Source organism: Festucalex cinctus, chromosome 4 (assembly GCF_051991245.1).
Source record: "Festucalex cinctus isolate MCC-2025b chromosome 4, RoL_Fcin_1.0, whole genome shotgun sequence".
Taxonomy (NCBI): Eukaryota; Metazoa; Chordata; class Actinopteri; order Syngnathiformes; family Syngnathidae; genus Festucalex; species Festucalex cinctus.
The window spans coordinates 26,098,550-26,117,439 of NC_135414.1; the positions used below are offsets into that span (position 1 = coordinate 26,098,550).

At 39.3% G+C, this 18,890-nt stretch overlaps 1 protein-coding gene across 7 annotated transcripts; it reads left to right on the top strand.

Annotated features, from left to right (window-relative positions):
- The first annotated feature begins 3,859 nt into the window (after nt 1–3,859).
- Nucleotides 3,860–18,789, top strand: lpin1a (lipin 1a). 7 transcript variants are annotated; one of them, XM_077519901.1, is made up of 24 exons: nt 3,860–4,028; nt 6,210–6,410; nt 6,554–6,649; nt 7,301–7,397; nt 7,496–7,718; nt 8,158–8,226; nt 9,305–9,397; nt 9,521–9,635; nt 10,582–10,753; nt 10,853–11,005; nt 11,093–11,186; nt 11,277–11,476; nt 12,717–12,810; nt 12,998–13,067; nt 13,517–13,603; nt 13,828–13,920; nt 14,529–14,593; nt 14,679–14,814; nt 15,945–16,093; nt 16,177–16,263; nt 16,321–16,473; nt 16,563–16,677; nt 16,751–16,854; nt 16,943–18,789. In XM_077519901.1, the coding sequence occupies exons 2-24, from the start codon at nt 6,219–6,221 to the stop codon at nt 17,118–17,120; spliced, it is 2,835 nt and encodes a 944-aa protein (XP_077376027.1). In that variant the 5' UTR covers nt 3,860–4,028; nt 6,210–6,218; the 3' UTR covers nt 17,121–18,789. The 7 variants fall into 7 exon arrangements, with proteins under 7 accessions (XP_077376027.1, XP_077376028.1, XP_077376029.1 ...); XM_077519902.1 differs by having other exon boundaries at nt 10,606–10,753; XM_077519903.1 differs by lacking the exon at nt 13,517–13,603.
- Nucleotides 18,790–18,890: the final 101 nt, after the last annotated feature.

The window sequence follows — 18,890 nt, forward strand, 5'->3', positions numbered from 1 at the left end:
TGGCATCCGCAAATTAGTTTGTACGTTTGTAGACTGTGACCTTAGAAGAGTCCTCCAGCATTCTCAAGTTTCTTATAGTAGTCCATTACTCGAATGCACTTGGAAGTAAATTTAGTCTCAAGCATTGCGCGCTGTATTTGCTCCATAATGACACCACTGGACTTTCCATTCGGAACTTTTGCATAACCACCTAACACAATATACGTAATTTTACTTCTGCTAATCTCCAATCCAAATGTATTTACACAGCATATGAAAACAAAAAATGATAAAGCTTAAAATATGTTATAATATGCCATGAAATAATAATAAATACAATTAGAAAATAAGTCATTTTCAAATGTTTAAAACAAAAAATACATCAATTAAACAATTCTAACAATGTAAGAAAATCATTTGTCATTCCCTGCGTATTTGTTATAGTGCGTTGTTAGTGTTGTGAGTGTGCAACAGCAATGTGCACCGTTGTTATCTCCACGTGGGGAACCTTCGTCACACTTCAGGCCACAGTTGAGAACAAAAAATGTTACATAACAGCACCATTACTTTGAACCTCCATGGGATCAAGCTAAACTTCTTCCACACTACTTCCTGAACCACAACTGACGTGTATCAATGCGGTGCTTTTGCACCACGGTTTTGGGTGTATAAAGTCTACACACCCCTGTTCAAATGTCAGGATTTTGTTCTAAAAAATATTGAGTTCATGCATAGTTAGCATCACATATGTGTATGTCTGTTATTTAAAAAAAAAAAAAAAAAAGAAAAAAAAAGCTAATGAATGTGCTAAAATATTACCGTCCGATTCCCAAGCTCAGCAGACTATTTTGACTGAACTTTCCAGATACACACAATATTGTGTTCTGTGACAAAATAAAAATCAAATCCAAACTCACCTTTCACCAGACCAAAAACGTTTGTCTCTATTTTTTCTGTTCATTAATAATCCTCAGAAAGAACAAGGGTTGATTTTTTTTTTTTTTTTCAAAAACACAGATTTCTGACCGAAAACCGGAGAAAAACAACCTTTTGTGAATGAACTTGCCAAGCAGAATAGTGATTTTAATCATGAATAGTGACTTCAAATGATAAATAACAAGACTGAGAAATGGTTTTGATCGCAAAATAACAAATAACAAATGTGCCACGGCTTCAATGTGGCTTTTTTACATGTGTTGGTTTGCCATTCATAAACATGTGCGACTTCCTGTGTTGTTGACGTGACAATTAAGCCAAGATGGAAACGTTAATATCTTCAACCTTGCAGATCATTATTTTTGTAAATAAAAGTTTTGTAAAAAAAAAAAAAAAAAAAAAGTTATTATGGCTCTTGTATTGGCCCTCATTAGTTTGTGTGCCTAATGAAGTGTCCTGTGAGTGCAGCATAACCCAAGTATAGTTGCGAAACTCTTAACTATTTCTGCCACCCACAAACAAATTGAGGAAATTCTCCCCTCCAAAAGACTCTCTTTGCTCCGAATTGTCCTTCTGTCTCCTCCCTCTGAACTCTCTGCAGGCGGTTCCTTGGTAAATCAGTGAGTTCTTGGAAAAGAAAAGCACGTGTGTCTCCTCCAAGCGCTGCTGGGTTCATCTGATAGTGTGCGTGCATGTGCGTGTAGGCGTGCGTGTGTTTGTGAGTGTGTTTACGAGAGACTGTGAGAAAATCACAACGGTCACATGTTAACGGTTGCATAGCTGATAACAGAAAACGATCCTCTGGGCCATATACTGCAAACTGTGCACACTTGAGCACGCACGCTGTTGTTGCATAGCGGTGGCGGCGCAGGGTGCAGTGCCCCAATAGATGGCGCTGTTTTTGTTTTTGTTTCACAGCAGGGCAGTGATAAAATTCCAAAATGAATGTTTAATGATCAAACTTTCATTTTAATTCATAATAAACCTTCATTTTGAAGTCAAGCCTCATTCAGAGAGACTTGTGAGCACAGCTGTAATTAGTCAAATGATTATGGCTGATGAAGCAACAAACCGAACATGAAAACAATGATTTCTTTCAACTTTATTTCGGCTGTGAACGTAACTGTGGTATGATTTTATTTGTTTGTTTGTTTGTTTGTTTGTTTGTTTGTTTGTTTGTTTGTTTGTTTGTTTGTTTGTTTGCTTGTTTGTTTGCTTGTTTGTTTGTTTGTTTTGTTTGTTTATACGACGTGACCTGATAGCAATTCTGCCTAGCAACAAGTGACCACCACAAGAAAACCAATAAATGTACCAGAGCTTCTTTTCTCTGTCATTGTATGCATCAAAATTTCAGTATTTGACACCAGTATTGGCTACTACTCAAAAGTTGAGTACTCATACTTGTATTGGTCTAGAAAGAAAGAAAAAAAGTGGTACCAAAACTAATTTTAATGGGATGTACAGTAAGTGATTGGTGCCTCTTTATTGTTGTTGGACTACAAAATGTCATTGTTGCTTTGAACCACATTGACTTATATGTCTGGAGTCATGTTCCCTATTGAAAGGTCAGTTGTTAAAAACAGCGTTAGGTTCTGTTGGGCACGCACAGTGCGACTTGAGGCTTAGTTCTGGGAATCACCGGGCAGCGTGTCCACAGTGATGGAGCCCTGCCAAAAGGGGGGAGACCAAGTGGGGTCGCCAAGCTTTGTTTCTTTATGGAGTTGTGATCTTTGTCCACAATCAAGTTCAAGTCTTATTACATAATCATGCGTCTGTAATCAGATTACAGAGTTGTGGGTGTAGAAAATGGCAGGTAGAGAGCTTATTTATTCTTAACTGGCCGCACACAAAGATTCCACACAAATGTCTTTCACATTGCCTGCATCAATACAACAATATTAGATTGTTGTTTTTTTCTGCTGTAATGTTGAGATTTGGCCTTCAGCCTGCTCTTACATAGCCACAGTGATTTAATGCTTCACTATCTAAAATCACACACAATCTAAAATCCTACTTCACACACATACAGACCATTTATAATCTCTTCAAAAGAGTACCTACATTGCAAAGTGGTGCCAAATCATCCATTAACGCCTTCTTACTTAACAAGTACAGAGTGAGGCCTTGTGTGTATATTTTGATTTTGTCAAGTGTGACACAGTGGGTTGCGCAACAGCCTTCAGTGATGCCTTCAAGTTAAATGTCATTTCCTAATCTGGTTCATTCTAGTTCTTTGTGAAAAGGTGCAACTGTAAAAGTGTATGAGGCAGGAAGTGAAATAAGTTTTCAACATAGGAGGCCAGGCTGTGAGGTACATACTGAGGATGTCACATGACAGTGATGAAAACAGGATATCAGCTCAGTAGACAGATGACAAGTCGGAGCAGACTTGGACATGTTTTTGTGACTTCATTTGGCTACACAAGAGGGTAAAAAATGGAAATAAATTCATTTTGGTATGATGCCATGTATTTCCACCTCTGCAAACTACGAGGACAACAATAAACAATGAAATTAACGTTAAATTAATTCCTGTCTAGGGCAGTACAATGACCAAGTGATTTTAATATGCAGTTCTGAGTGTTCTGAAGTTTTTTTGTTTTTGTTTTTCTCCTCAGGATGCTGATCACCGCTGCTAAAATCAGCTACATCCTTAGCTGAACAGATCATTCAATTCAACCCATGTAATGAAATTATTCATGCATATTTGGTTCAGTTTTTCATGTTTTCTGACCGTGTAAAAAATGACTTATGCCATTATTTTTAGAGTTTAAGAAGTTGCATCACAAATTAAAGCAATAAATGTAGTCTAAATATGCCACAGTTGTGTGTGTTTATAATGACAAAACTGCGTTTAACGTGCCAGAAAAATACATCGAAGCAGAACTTCCGCTGACGTCACTGGAGTACAGCCAATCAGAGGGCACTTTATTTGCGGTGCGGCGGCAGTGGGAGGAATATTTACACTGCAGTTTAAATAGCGTCGCAGCTTTGAGCAGAGAAAAAGCGTGTCGCAGAGGGATCTTTGTGACAATGTTTGACCTGAGGATACACAGGTAACACATCGAAACGCCCTACATTCGGACGGGGAAAACCCGGAAGCTGCAGCAAATGTAAGTAACATCACGAATCCACGCATTTAGCGGGAAATTGATTTAAACACATTAGGGCTTGTTTTGACCGTTTTTTATATGCGGCTGTATGAATGATGTGCATGGATGCAGACTGCAGAGCCTCACCCATGTGGTACATGTTGTTTACATGTCTCCCCCAACCCCTTCGCACTGCGTCTGCCTCATATTATTCTGAGGTAATTTATATTATCGTTATTTTTTTAGCGAACAAAAAATATTTTTCTGTCATTTTTATCTGTTTTTATTTTTTTTTAGAGTGACGTGTAGTTTATTTGTATACTCTTTCATCCAGCAAAATGCTGTTTGTCGTTTTATTTTGAAATGATCAGCTATGTGCATGCATGCTGGTAATTTCTAAGTATACGTGTAGAAAAATTAAGAGGGTTCCTGTTCCTGAGGTTTTCTAGTAAGCAAGCAAGTGTGTGCTGAATGACCCCCAGTAGTTGTCCCGTGATTGAGTATTACGTAATATAAACGCATTATGATTGGCTGTTGAGGAGAAATTTCCTGGGAGAGTCTTTTGTGCGTGTGTGTGCGATTGCACAATGCACATGGTCATTGTTGACAATGACATCAGGAAAGCTGTGTCCCTGAGTTCACTGTGCATGCGTGTAAACAAAACAGTCTGTTCACTGGAAGATCGCATCCTGCCACCATCCTGCATTCTGAAGACATGGTGGCAAATTTAACAATGTTGAAAACATACAATTGTGCAATGTGTTTTTTCTCGTTTTCTTTTCTTGTTTGGAGTTTTGGGGTGGTGTAGATCTGTACTGCTACATTTGATAGTTTCTAATATTTTGGTTTCCACAGTGAGCTACATGCAAACTATTCTCCCAATATGATGCAGAAAAACAACTGAAAAATACGACTACACTAATAACATTAACAAAAGAGTGTTAACTAAAGTCTTCTCTGGCAATGTCTGGTGATTTAGCATTGCAAGCAGTTGTTTAACTGTTGCTATGGTGCAGTGAATCACCTCTTCCAGAATGTTCCCGTTTAAAAAAAAAAAAAAAAATCCATAAAATAAAAGGTCATGGTAACTGCTATGTTGTTGACAAAGGAAGGTTGTATAGCTATTTATGGGTCAAATATTTGATTTGTGAGGCTTGATATGACAACACCCGGACTTTTTTGAACATTTATGTCAGATGTATTGAAAGATTAGATTTAGATATAAAGCTCTTAATCTGTTTGCACTTCAAAATAGAATAATCACCAACATTAAAATACGTACACGGAACAAGGACTGTAAATGTCAAGGCATGCTCGGTTGAGTTTGTTGTGGAAAGAAAAAACCCTGATGGAAGCACTTTTGGGAAAAGGGATTGTGAGCCAGGCCCTATTTCAGGTCCATCGTTGGTGACCTGTCACAAATGTTCTTCTGGATGAATGGTCACACACACGCGCTCCAACACCTGAGAGAAAGACTTTCCAGAAAAGTGGCCATATTTCTTTGCGATGTGTTGTGATTATGAGACTCTAATTAAGAAGCTCATGAGTTCAAAAACAGGGGAAACATTTTAATTATGCATCTGTACAAATGGCCTTGAATGGTATCACATCATGAATAATGCATATTTTGGGGTATATTTATCTGCCACGCTGAGGCTAACTTAAGCCACACATTCCTAACAAAATCTCAAAGAACAAAAGTGATTGAAGATGCTTGTTAATGTGCGGAGTCTAAGTTACCTACACTATTATAATTAAAGTCATAAATACATTATGTATTTGTATAAAAACACTTTTATATAAAACTTTTTGTTCATTACCTTAAGCATGAGTTCATACCTTCTAAACGTTCTGTCGGCATTTTTGTGTACCGTGATTATCACAGTACGTCACATACTGTGGAAATCTGCCCTCTAGAGGCTGTGAGCAGAATACAAAATTATATCAGAGTACAGTAATGTGATTGGTTACTTGCTAAGGACGACGGTATTACACTTTAGGATAGATTTTCTTGTGGAATAATATTCCACAATTAGTTGGACTAATACAAAAAATGCAACCATAATTAACAAGACGCACAGTGCTTTTATCAAATGGTCAAAAGTTTACCATTGTTCCGGATTTATTATTATTATTATTATTTTATTATTATTTTTTTACCATGCTCAACTCTCAGCAATGATTCAATGTCTCTGTTCCCAGTCGTAGACCATGAACTATGTAGGTCAGCTGGCGGGCCAGGTGTTTGTGCAGGTCAAGGAGCTGTACAGAGGCCTCAACCCCGCCACACTGTCCGGCTGCATCGACGTGATCGTGGTGCGGCAGCCCAACGGCTCCCTGCAATGCTCGCCCTTCCACGTGCGCTTCGGCAAGATGGGCGTCCTGCGATCGCGGGAGAAAGTGGTGAGATGATAACACTTCATCAACTGTATGTGACTTCTCAGAAAGCTACAGTTGCTGCGTATTCGGCAAATGCCGATTCAGTTCAATAAAGTTAATCAAAAGTCACAGTAGAGTATATGAATTTTTTTTTTTTATCTGTGTAGGTTGACATTGAAATAAATGGAGAGCCCGTGAGTTTACACATGAAGCTGGGAGAAAATGGAGAAGCCTTTTTTGTTCAAGAAGCTGAAAGCACACTGGTGAGTTTTGAACCTCTCACTAAACACAACTACTTGGATGGATGGATGGATGGATATAGATGGATGGATGGATGGATATGGATGGATGGATGATGGATGGATGGATGGATGGATATATAGGTAGATGGATGGATGGATGGATAGATGGATAGATTGATCAATCCACAATTTTATCCGTCTCAGGAGGCGGCCATTTTGCCTCTTGCTGTCAACCGAAAATAGCTTTCACAGTTGCTCAGGGCTCAGTTTTGACCAATCACAGCTCACCTGTGTTCTGAGTATGGTCATGTGACGTTCGCAAGCTGAGCTATGACTGGTTGTTGTTACCTGAGCCGTGAACGCAACTGTGATGTCACTTTCAGTTGAGGAGCAAGTGGCAAAATGGCTGCCCTCTGAGATGTGTAAAAAACGGTGGATTTTGCTGGTTAATTTTTTAGATTCCACATTATTTAAGCTAGTGGGGCTGCAGAGAACACATTATTATTATTATTATTGTTATCGTATTATTATTATTATTATTATTATTATTATTATTATTATTATTATTATTATTATTATTATTATTAAAGAAAATTACAGGTTGACTTCCCCTGCAAGGGATCTTGCAGTCTTTTCAAGGTGACGTCATATGAGCCCTCTTTCTCCGAACAGGAAGTGGTTCCAGCCTACCTGGCGACGTCACCCATCATGTCAACGGGTGAGGAGCTGATGGACTCCCAGTTGAGCAGGACCAGCACACGTCATCACGGTAAACATTTTGAAACGAGTTCACTTTGGGTTGAAAAGCCCGTCTGTTTTTATTTTTTTATTTTTTGTTAAGATTGCTGTGTTTCTGCGGCCAAACAGACGGCATGATGTGCGGCTCACTTCCTGTCCAGAGCATCGGGCCGCAGCAGGGCGATGCAGGCATGAACAAGAAGAGGAGGAAAAGAAGGAGGAAGGCTCGGCCAGACGGAGGAGGAGGAGGAGGGAGGCGGGACGAGAGCGGAGAGGAGTTTTCGGATGATGATGATAACATGTTCACTATTGACCTGAGCTCTGATGACGACAGAGAAGGAGACGCTGGAAGGTGTGTGAGTGTCTATGATGAATTATCATGATGATTTTTTTTTTCCCCACGGACATTTAAAAAGGAGATTTAATGTGCATATTTGTGTTTGAAGATGCAAAGCCCTTTGAGAAGCAGCTCCAGTTGTTGGAGGCGCTCCAGGAATTTGTCCTGTTCCCACAGCGCTTTCTGTTTCCTTGACATAATGAACCACAGCGGTGTCCCTGCTGCTGCCTTTCCAGCCTTTTTTAGGAAGTCTTACCACCACGATGGCATGGGAAAAATTCCTGCGGCGCTTTGTGAACGATAAGACTTTGAATCAAAAATAGGAGGGCAGGAACACTTTTGCCAGACATGTTTTAATGTACCACATGAGCATTGATAGTGATTGACAGTTTGCGCACTGTTTTAATGTGTGGGTGTTCAACAATGACTGTGGTGTGTTTGTTTTTGTGACCAGGACTCTATACAGTGATCAGAGGTCGGCAGCCAACACACGCCTCAGTACAGAATGGACACTTCCACAGAGGTACACTAACATGTGGCCACACTGAACGTATACATGTAGATAGTGATACATCTTTTAATTAATTGTTAATTAATACATTAAATTAAATGAAAATTTAAAAAAAAAATGGTTTACACTGGGGAACAATTTTGAAAAAAAATCAGTTGTGTTATATTTTTATGGTGATTAAAACAAAAAATTGGCATGCTGATTCCAAAAATAGACTTTTTTTTTTCTTTTTTTTTTTCTTTTTTTTTGTGTGTAGCTTCTTCTGCAAGATTCCACTGGTTAGCTGTAGTAAGACTGTAGTAAGAGCTGCTAATGATTGGACTCATCCATGGCAACTTTTTTTTTTTATGCTGGATCTTTTAATTAATTGTTAATTAATACATTAAATTAAATGAAAATTAAAAAAAAAAATGGTTTACACTGGGGAACAATTTTGAAAAAAAATCAGTTGTGTTATATTTTTATGGTGATTAAAACAAAAATTGGCATGCTGATTCCAAAAATAGACTTTTTTTTTTTTTTTTTTTTTTTTTTTTTTTTGTAGCTTCTTCTGCAAGATTCCACTGGTTAGCTGTAGTAAGACTGTAGTAAGAGCTGCTAATGATTGGACTCATCCATGGCAACTTTTTTTTTTTTATGCTGGATATCAGCGCCGTTTTTAAATAATTGCCAAAGTCATTTTTTTCAGATTTTTCAGAAAACACAAAAAATTGAACCACTTGCATCATTAAGCAGATGATTTATGCAAAAATAATAATTTTGGGAAAAAAATAACTTGGGCAATTACTTTAAGAGTGTGATGATATGCAATTTTCAAAGCTTGTAAATATATTTTAGTGTTTTATTTACATCCGTCAATAGCCCTATTCATTTTGAAAGATAGCCAAAATAAGATAGCAGAGGTAGCTGAGGTCAAACATTAAATCATTAATAGGTTTATTTGTATTCCATTACAACTGCTCGTCAGTGGTTGCTTGGTGGGAACTGCACAATGTGCTTTTCTTCTCCCAATGAGTAGCAAACATGATTCACTGTCTGTCACACGTCTCTTAACTATTCTTTGCTCATCTTTGTGTTTATCTTTTCATAGTCCTGTGATTAAGGAAACTCTCTCCATTCCTCCTTCCTGCGGTCTGTCCATCTCTTGTCCGCAGCAGACCTCTCACTTCTCCTCCCACCTTAGGTATCACTTTCACTTCCTGTCAGGACACTTTTCACTGACTGACTCTGCACACGAAACTATCCAAATATGTCTGTAGTACAAATGGGGCCACAATATCTTTTTTTAAAGCGTGTTTTTCCTCAGCAACCCAGATGACTCTCAGTCTTCAACGCCCAAAAGTGACTCTGAGCTGGCCAGTCAAGCTAAAGACAACCCTGAAATGCTGTGGACGTGGGGGGAGCTGCCACAGGCTGCTCGGGTACACAAACACATACAGACATGCCTGCTGGTTTTCAGCTATCTTAACCCCTTCGGACCCATAGATGATTGCAGTGGACATGACATATTTGCGTGTCCAAACCAATAAAAACGCATAATTTGGATGATGTCAAAACTTCTGGTTCATGATTGGATCCTATAGCTAACCAATCACAATCACAGCTTGGTAAGTTTACAACACTTGGCAGCCATCCCATCCTGGCGTCCACTATAACAAATAAAAAATATAAGCTAACCCCAATTTGTTTCCCAAATGGGGAAAAGAGTCAAAATCAGTTTAAAAAAAAATGCTCAGCAGAAGAAAAAAAAAATGCGGGTCTGAAGGGGTTAAAATGCTATGACACAGATGAAAACGATTTACAGGAGGAACTGTCAAAGAGTGAATTCAATGCATGACAATGATATGGGCAAAAGTGTTGGGACAAACCAGCCACTAGGCTAATAGCTTCGTTGTCTTTTGTTCTGTTAGCCTTTACCTTGAAGAATTTGAAGATACTTCCAAAAGGGAAGCAGAAGGCAAAAATGTTCTACCTAACGTTCGGTTGAAGTAGTACACATTCGCTCAGCTCGTGTCTGTGTTTGGTCACGTGACGTTCACAAATGCATTTTGACATTTCAACAGCAGAGGGCGGTACAGGACAAAATGGCAGTGCCCTGAGTTTGATGAAAAACAATCTGCTTAATTCTCATTCCACGATTGTAATTTTAATAAGAATACTGTCTTGAAACAAGTAGGGGCAAATAGTGCATATTACTGCCCCAAACTCATCCACATCTGCTTTTACTGTTTTGTGCACTTGGACACAGTCATGCTAGAACAGAAACATTCACTGTCAAAACATTTCCGAAATCAACATTCAGGGACACAGAACTTTTCTAGCTTTGTCTAAATTCTTTTGACCACGTGTCATGTTCTCACCTTCTAGCCGTCCTTATTGACTTCCCATCAGAAGCAGGACTGCGTCACGTCAGTCTCCATCCCAGTGTCCTCTAGCACTCACTTCAGAAGTATCCGTGACGCCGGGCCCCCCTCCCAACCTCTTTATACCTCTCAGCAAGGCGACAGTGGGAGTGGGGGGAGGATTACGGAAGAGCACGGTAAGAATGGGGAAAATGCGCTTGTCTTCTTCTTCTCATGAGCTTGTTGAGGCTGCTCCTCACCATTCTTCACGTCATTGTCTTCTGTCCCCCCCATAGGAAGAGCGGTGGAGAGTGTGGGTGCGTCATGTGCAGAGACGGAGAGTTTAACGACATGTTCAGTGGCTCCCAGCATTCTTCCTGATCATCTGGAGGAAGGGAAGAACAGAGGAAGCCCGATCAGAAGAACCGATTCACCTTCCAAGAAGCAAGGTATGAGCACGATTTATAAAAGAATCCAAAATAAGGACTTAACCGGATGTGAAGATGTCTCATTTTTTGACGACTGGGTCACATTAGAGAAAAGAAGCCAACATCTTGGTGCTGATGGCGTATACTTGGATGATATCACAGAGCTGGAGCCTGAAGTAGCTGCTTTGTATTTCCCTAAAAGGTACAAAAATCAAATAAAAGGCATAATACACACCAAGTCTTATTTATTTTTGATTATGCGGTATGATACTAAATGACCTCCCTTCCACAGCGACGGAGTGGTTAGCTCGATGAGGACGGACTCGGACGTGATGATGACGGCCGTGCGGAGTGCAAATCAGTCCCCGCAGTCAGAGGGCAGCTGCGCGATGGACAGCGGTGTGGACAGTCTGCTGGACCACATGGGGGACCTCCCTCACGTAGCCATCTCGCTATGCGGCGGGCTGTCTGACAACAAGGAGATCACGCGAGGTACGGAAACGACTCGGATGATGCTGAGACATTTGCAAGGGTTCTAAATTCCGGTTACGCTGCATTGTTCAGAATACTACTTGAAAGATTTGTGCTAAATAACGAAAACTGTATTGACAACCCCAACAAGGTTCATAACAGTGCCTATTGATGCCACAAGATGGTGGCAAAGAACTATCTATCAGACATGACTAGTAAATTAATCTTCTCCCTTCACTTCATTTTTTTTAATGACAATATGTTATATGTGACCTCACCAGTCTAAACATGACATTCTGATTAATATTAGATTTTTGGGATATGATTTATGAAGCAAAATCCATTTTTATCCATCCCAAGGGGCGGCCATTTTGCCACTTGCTGTCGACTGAAGATGACATCACAGTTGCTCAGGAGGCAATGACCAATCACAGCTCACATGTTTTCTGACGTGAGCTGTGATTGGTTGTTACCTGCACAACTGTGATGTCATTTTCATTCGACAGCAAGTGCAAAATGGCCGCCTTGTGATATTGATAAAAACAGCTGGATTTTGCTGGTTAACTCATATTCTACTAACACAATATTAACCAGAATCGCGTATTTAGACTAGTGAGGCTGCATGGAACATGTTATTGTCAAGATTTTTTTTCTCCGTTTGTTTGACTTCCCCTTTCAGCATAGTTCCTTGGCACCAAGATGGTGCCAAAGCACTTCTTTTTTGCCAGACATGGTGATGACATGTCCAAATGAAGTTCTTGACCTCTTCTTCAACTTAGTTCCTTGGCATCAAGATGCCATAAAATGGCACAAAAACACAAATTTTCTATTCTATGACCTCTTTAAATGAAGCTTTTCCCCTCACTTCAATTTGAAAAATGCCAGATGATTGTAATAAATCACTACTTTTCATTACACAGTGATGGAATTTGTTCTTTCCTTCACTTAACATAGTGATGCCAAAAGATGGCACCAAAACAATACTTTTTAGTTTACATAATTGGCCTGAACACGAAAACAGAACATAGGTAGGTGAGGTTTTAAGAAATAATTAAGGATGAATTTGTAAATAGTGAAATGCGGGGAAAACTGTTGTTGAACGTCCCATCTTTGACATCATACTTCTATTTTGCCTCAAATGCTGAGATTAATCCACAGTCAGCAGAATTTTAGTATCATTTAGTGTGCCAGATTCATGTTAGCGCATATAATATTGTGCAAATTTTCTGTGTATTGCGCATTTGTGTGTTGGACTTTATAGAATACTTCCAGGAGAGGGCAGTTTCCTACCAACAGTTCTCCGAAAACCCTTCCCTTATCGACGATCCTAACCTGGTGGTGAAGATTGGTAGCAAGTATGTACGACACGTACACCCAGTGGTCACTTTATTAGGAACACTTGCACAGCCATAACATCCAATATAAGAGCTGCTTGGTCACAGTTTTTTTTTTATATATATTATTTAATTAGATGTCATTATTGATGTGCAGGTGTACCTAATGTTGTGGCCAGTGAGTGATTGGCTGTCATATTTTGCATAGGTACTATAACTGGAGTACGGCGGCTCCGGTCATGTTGGCAATGCAGGTCTACCAGAAGCCATTGCCACAGGTAAGACCACCATCTGTTTTTCATGCCTACACTAATTTGATTAAAACCTTTAAAGTTCAATGTACATAGTTTTAAAGTCAGACTTATTTGTTGCTAAAATATTGGGTCACTTCTGTCGCACTTTCTTTTTTTTTTTTGGTGCTGTTGTAGAGCTTTGCAAACCTTTCCATCACCTTCTTCTCTGCACTCTGCACTAATGAATCATTTTCACTTTGGTGTTCAATTTTCAAAGCTATCTTAATGTTAGTTTAGTTGAACTGGATCATGTGTGTTTATGTTGGTTTTGTCCATATTTACATTGGAAACTGTATCAAAGCATTGATGACACCAGAGTGAAACGTAGCTTTATGTAAACGGCCTAACACTTTATTAATATCATGTTTTTGTCCCCCTTTTGACCTTTCTCCCTTTTATTTACTTCCATCCTGTCTTCCACCGTCCATCCCAAGTTTTGGTGTTTGAGTTATTTTTTTTCTGCTTTCGGCCTTTTCTCGTACTGCCTTCCTGGTTTGTTTGGCCCCAGACCTCCTGAGCCTGTATGATATTTGTTTGATTAATTTTTTGTTTGTTTCACCCCCTTAGCATGTTGATCAGCGCATGCGATTGTCTGTTTTTGTTCTGATGATGTTGCATCATTTGCATGCTTTTGCATAGCTCGTGACGGGACATTGTGGCTATTTTGTCATTCCATGTTCTTCTCTGCTCGTCAGTTTTGAGTTTCCAGTGAGTTTTTGCGTGGTATGTGCATGATTTTGTCCAGGCCTCGGTGGAGAACATCATGAAGGACAAGATGCCCAAGAAGGGGGGGCGCTGGTGGTTCTCCTGGAGGAGCAGGAACAGTGATTCCAAATCGGTGAGTGCACAAATGCAAATATTTGTCACGTGATCCTATTATAGTTTTGGAATTTTTATTATAGTTAGTTTTAATTCATTTTCAGGGTGGCTCTGTTAGTTTTTATTAATTGTATATATTGCAAAAAGGCTTGGTTTTAGTTTAGTTTTAGTATAAGTTTTCGTTTTTAAAATGTTTATTACTTGTGTCCAAGGTTTAATAAATACTCTCTTACCTAGCGTTGCATTTTGGCTGAATTAAATGAAAAAGCAGGCAAGGCGAGACATTTGAAGGTGCTTTTCTATTGGCTGCTGCTCAATGGCATCACTTCTGTGGGACACACTTTCAAACGTCTTTATTTCGGGTTAATATCAAAATAATACATAGATCACATAGGTTCATGTATTAATGACGAAAGACGAAAACTAACGACGTTTTCACTATAATTATACAGTTAGTTTAAGTTAGTTTTGTAAATGTAGAATGTAGTTTCAGTTAGTTTTCTCTTTTTTTTTAAGCATTTTCGTTCTTTTATTTTAACGAAAATGTTTTTAGAATTTTAGTTTTAGTTATTTCATTCCTTTTAGTTAACTAAAATAACCTTGGTGATGACCTCCATTGTCCTTCAGGAGTCAGCAACAGAGGCCACAGGAGACCGAGAAGAGAGTTCCGTCACCATGGCAACAGCTATCAGGTTCGATCCTTGTGCATCTCTTTTATTCGGTTTCTTCGTTTTCACCTCACGGTCATCAAACTGTTTGATTTGTTGTTTTTGACAGGATGAAAGATGAGTCGTCCTCTAGTGACGAGGACCACAGACCCACTTTGGTGTCTGGGACCTGCCAGTCTGACGGCCTCCTTGCTTCTGGTAACGTTTGTTACAAGAAGACTCTTCGGCTCACATCGGAGCAGCTGGTAAGTCGTCTTAGACAGTTGGTTAAAAGTTTAAGATAATTTAATCATAGGCAGTACACTTGATTGAAGACTATAATTAACTCATTCACTCCCAGCTATTTTCACCGAAGCAACTGGATTTTGACTGATTTTGCAAGGTCCACAGAATATTTGTAGTACTGTGTATGTATATTGTATATGTAGTATTTGTAGTAAGTATGTTTGTATCTGTTTCCGTTTTGCAGCAATTAGCATTAGAATATAGCTAAGTTTCATCATTATTCACAAACCTGTTGAAAACACTGGCAAAAACAGCTTGTTGCAACATGGTCCTGGCTGAACTCTTATACTCTGCTGCCACCTGCTGGCCTTTTTTTTTTTTTTTTGTAATAACTACCATTGCTTTAAGCGACCTATCAGGTCATAAGCTGCATTAAAGCCTTCTGTGTGCTCTAGCATAAAACAACATAAAAAAAACAAAACAAAACAAAAAAACGTGTAAATACGTTTTTGGTAATGAAAGACAAAGTATTAACTCATTCACTGCCAGTCATTATAGAAAATTTTTACATTTCCAATACTCACGTGATATTCCATTCAATAATTATATATAAACCGAATCTACCAGATAACAGAATAGACTCCCTACTTTTTGTCCCGTCCCGTTCTTTTATAATTGACAGCAGAAAAATGTAGGTTTGCCAAAATACAGCCATTTCTCCCATGGACTCTGAAACTGTGTTTATTTCCTATAAAATGGGGCAATGATGTCATCTACCGGTGGTTGGGCATCAGTAAAGTTGTTTCCAAGTTTGATATTTACAGTGGAGCATGCTCAGATTTGCCCCCATTTAGCACCGCTCTAAAAAATACAATTGACAAGTATACTTGTCAAAGGCAGTGAATGAGTTAAAAAACGTATTTATACGTTTTTGTGTTTGAATGAGTTAATTGTGTGTTGCCAAATGTGTGTGAATGCTTGTGTGCCCTGTGATTGGCTGGCAAACAGTCCAGGGCGTACTAACCCCTTGGCCCCTTCGCCAGTCAATTGACCTGTGACACTAATGAGGAGAAGATATTAAATGGATGGATGGTGTTAGGAAGACAATTTATACTTTTTTTTTTTTCTTTTTTTAATTAACGCATCATAGTTGAGCCTACAGCTGAAGGAGGGTCCAAACGAGGTGGTGTTCAGCGTGACCACACAGTATCAGGGAACGTGTCGTTGCCATGGCACCATCTACCTGTGGAACTGGGACGACAAGCTGGTCATCTCCGACATCGATGGGACCATCACCAGGTCAGACCAATGACTGCAGTTGCAGATTTTCACCACTAGATGGCAGCATTTACACAGCGTCGAACGGTGTCCGGTGACTACAGGTCGGACACACTGGGCCACATCCTCCCCACGCTGGGGAAAGACTGGACCCACCAGGGCATCGCAAGACTCTACCACAAAGTCAGCCAGTGAGTGTTGATTTGCAATTCAGATTGATGTCATATTATAACACAAGCACGTTTCAGGAATGGATATAAATTCATGTACTGCTCGGCGAGGGCCATCGGTATGGCGGACATGACCCGAGGTTACCTGCACTGGGTCAACGAGAGGGGAACTATGCTGCCGATGGGCCCGGTGATGCTCAGCCCCAGCAGCCTGTTTTCCGCGTTGCACAGGTCTCTCACACACACTCAAAAATATGACGCGGAGAAATGCTGTACAAGCTTAAAAATGTTTTTTTTTTTGTTTTTTTTTGTTTTTTTAGAGAAGTGATTGAGAAAAAACCCGAGAAGTTCAAGATCGAGTGTCTCACTGACATCAAGCACCTTTTCTACCCCAATACCGAACCTTTCTACGCTGCGTTTGGCAACAGAGCTACAGTGAGATCACGCACACACATACACACACACAATTAAGCGTGCTTTTTAAGCTCGTCCTCGTGCACAATTCCAGGATGTGTACTCCTACAAGGAGGTGGGCGTTCCTCTCAACAGGATCTTCACTGTCAATCCAAAAGGGGAGCTGATCCAGGAACATGCCAAAACCAACATCTCCTCGTAAGCTATTTTTGCCTCTGTGATCAATCAACTCAACGCCACAGATCTCATTTAGCCTTAAACGTCTCTGCCGTCAACATGTGTCCAGTTACGGGCGCCTGTGCGAGATGGTGGACCACGTCTTTCCCGTCCTGCACCACAATGAAGGAGCCGACTTTCCCCGTTCGGACACTTTTAATGAGTGCGATTACTGGAGCGAGCAACATCCTGATGAAAGCAAGCAAGGCAAGGAAGAGGACGACTCGCGACTTCTGGAGAGCAGCTGAGAACAAGTGAGGATGAGGCTGAAACCAAACTCTGATCGAGAATGTGATTATTTAACACTGTGCCGTTACTCAACAACAATCCGATAAGCTCACAGTACACGTCTGTAAAATAGGAAGCTATAAGAAGAAGAACATGTCATAAGACTGCAGGATACCTCAAAAGTAGCACAACATGAACAAATAATGAATGACAGTACGAAGACTCATATGTTGTACAATGACACGTTTACTGACTCACCGACACAAAAAGCACAGCTATCATTTGTTAAATTCTATTCTAACATGCAGTACATATCAATTTAATGCATACATTAGCCCACATTATTAGCAATTTTGCATATTAAGGAGAAAACCTTACAATGCAGCTATACCTGTATGCTAAGCATATTGCTCCAAATCGTGTTAGAGGAAAAAAATAATAATATCTGTGGGGGGTTTTGAAGCAAACAAAAAGCTAAACAATTAAATACAGAATTATAGTGCATGCTGTGTTATTGGACAGATGCAATATCGGTATCTAATGAGATCCAGTACAAAAATTCTGCCTTTTCAAAGATAATGAAGCTCGTTATCAGATTATTCATTTAATAATCTTTAATTGTTTTTAGTATTTATATTTTAGAATTAATTATATTTAAAAAAATGGTAAAGAGCTATTTAAGCAAGATCATTATTATAATTAATATTGTTATAAAATTGTATATTTTTTTTATAAATGCCTTGCTAAGGTGTCTCACTGGATTGTCAGGTTGTAGCTAATGACGTCTCACACCTCAAACTTTACTGAGCTCACTTCTTCCGTTTCTCCTCACTCCACTCGTGCGGTCCGACAAACACATTTGATCACGTGACCGACCGTGCTACTGAGATGACGTCACGTGATCGCTACACACATGCAGGACAATGCAAAATGATGACATGGAGTAATGTACACTGTATGTTACTGTCATTGTTGCTATCAATGCAACTTTTTATAAACAGACCTCATTTACTGCTATGTGAAATAGTATTTTTTGTATGTGTCGCATATATTGGGATGAATGCATGCTCACTCACACTTCACTTGGAAAGCCACTGTATTTAGGAAACTTTTTTTTTCTCAAAAAAAAAAAAAAGGAAACAATGTTCTGTGTAAATGATATTGCTAATGATTGGTGCTCACTAAAGCAATAGAATTCGAGTAAAATACTTTGGGAGGCCATTGTTTTAAGTGGTGTATACTTGGTGTAATAATTTATATGCAGAAAATTCACATTTGGAATGCAAATCGAATGTTTCTGAATGCACTTAATGGACTTGCTTATTGTCATATGCTTTTTCTATTAGTTGTGTTCACAATTTTTTTTTTTTTTTTTTTTTTTACAAATGATTATCAATTGTACTCATATATCGCGAACATGCTTGTGTGCGTGCCATTTTTTATTGTAACATTGTTATGCGCCATCGTAATATAATACAGTAGCAGCGTCACTGACTGGTCACCTCATTTCTCTTAACAAGTGCTACTTTTTTCATCATCATAGTATTAAGTATGTGCGTGTCTGAAATTATTATGGAGTAATATTTATAACACATCCAATGAAATCCACTTCTCAAGATTTTTAGTGATCATTTTTATGGTGATGGAATTCTTTCTGTGAAAGATCTAATAAAATTGTTGACAAGTTCATGTTTGTCTCCTATTGACTTGCGGGGGGGGGGGGGGGGGTGATTTTACACATGTCGTGTTTTGCTTTTGCATTTTTCACTGGTGGAGCAGCCTCAAGAGAG

Excerpts from the sequence above, each read along its gene's own strand:
- lpin1a (XM_077519901.1), top strand. The coding sequence starts at position 6,219 with ATGAACTATGTAGGTCAGCTGGCGGGCCAGGTGTTTGTGCAGGTCAAG. Across the intron at positions 7,719-8,157 it reads AGAGAAGGAGACGCTGGAAG|GACTCTATACAGTGATCAGA; the intron begins GTGTGTGAGTGT and ends TTTTGTGACCAG. Across the intron at positions 14,594-14,678 it reads ACCATGGCAACAGCTATCAG|GATGAAAGATGAGTCGTCCT; the intron begins GTTCGATCCTTG and ends TGTTTTTGACAG.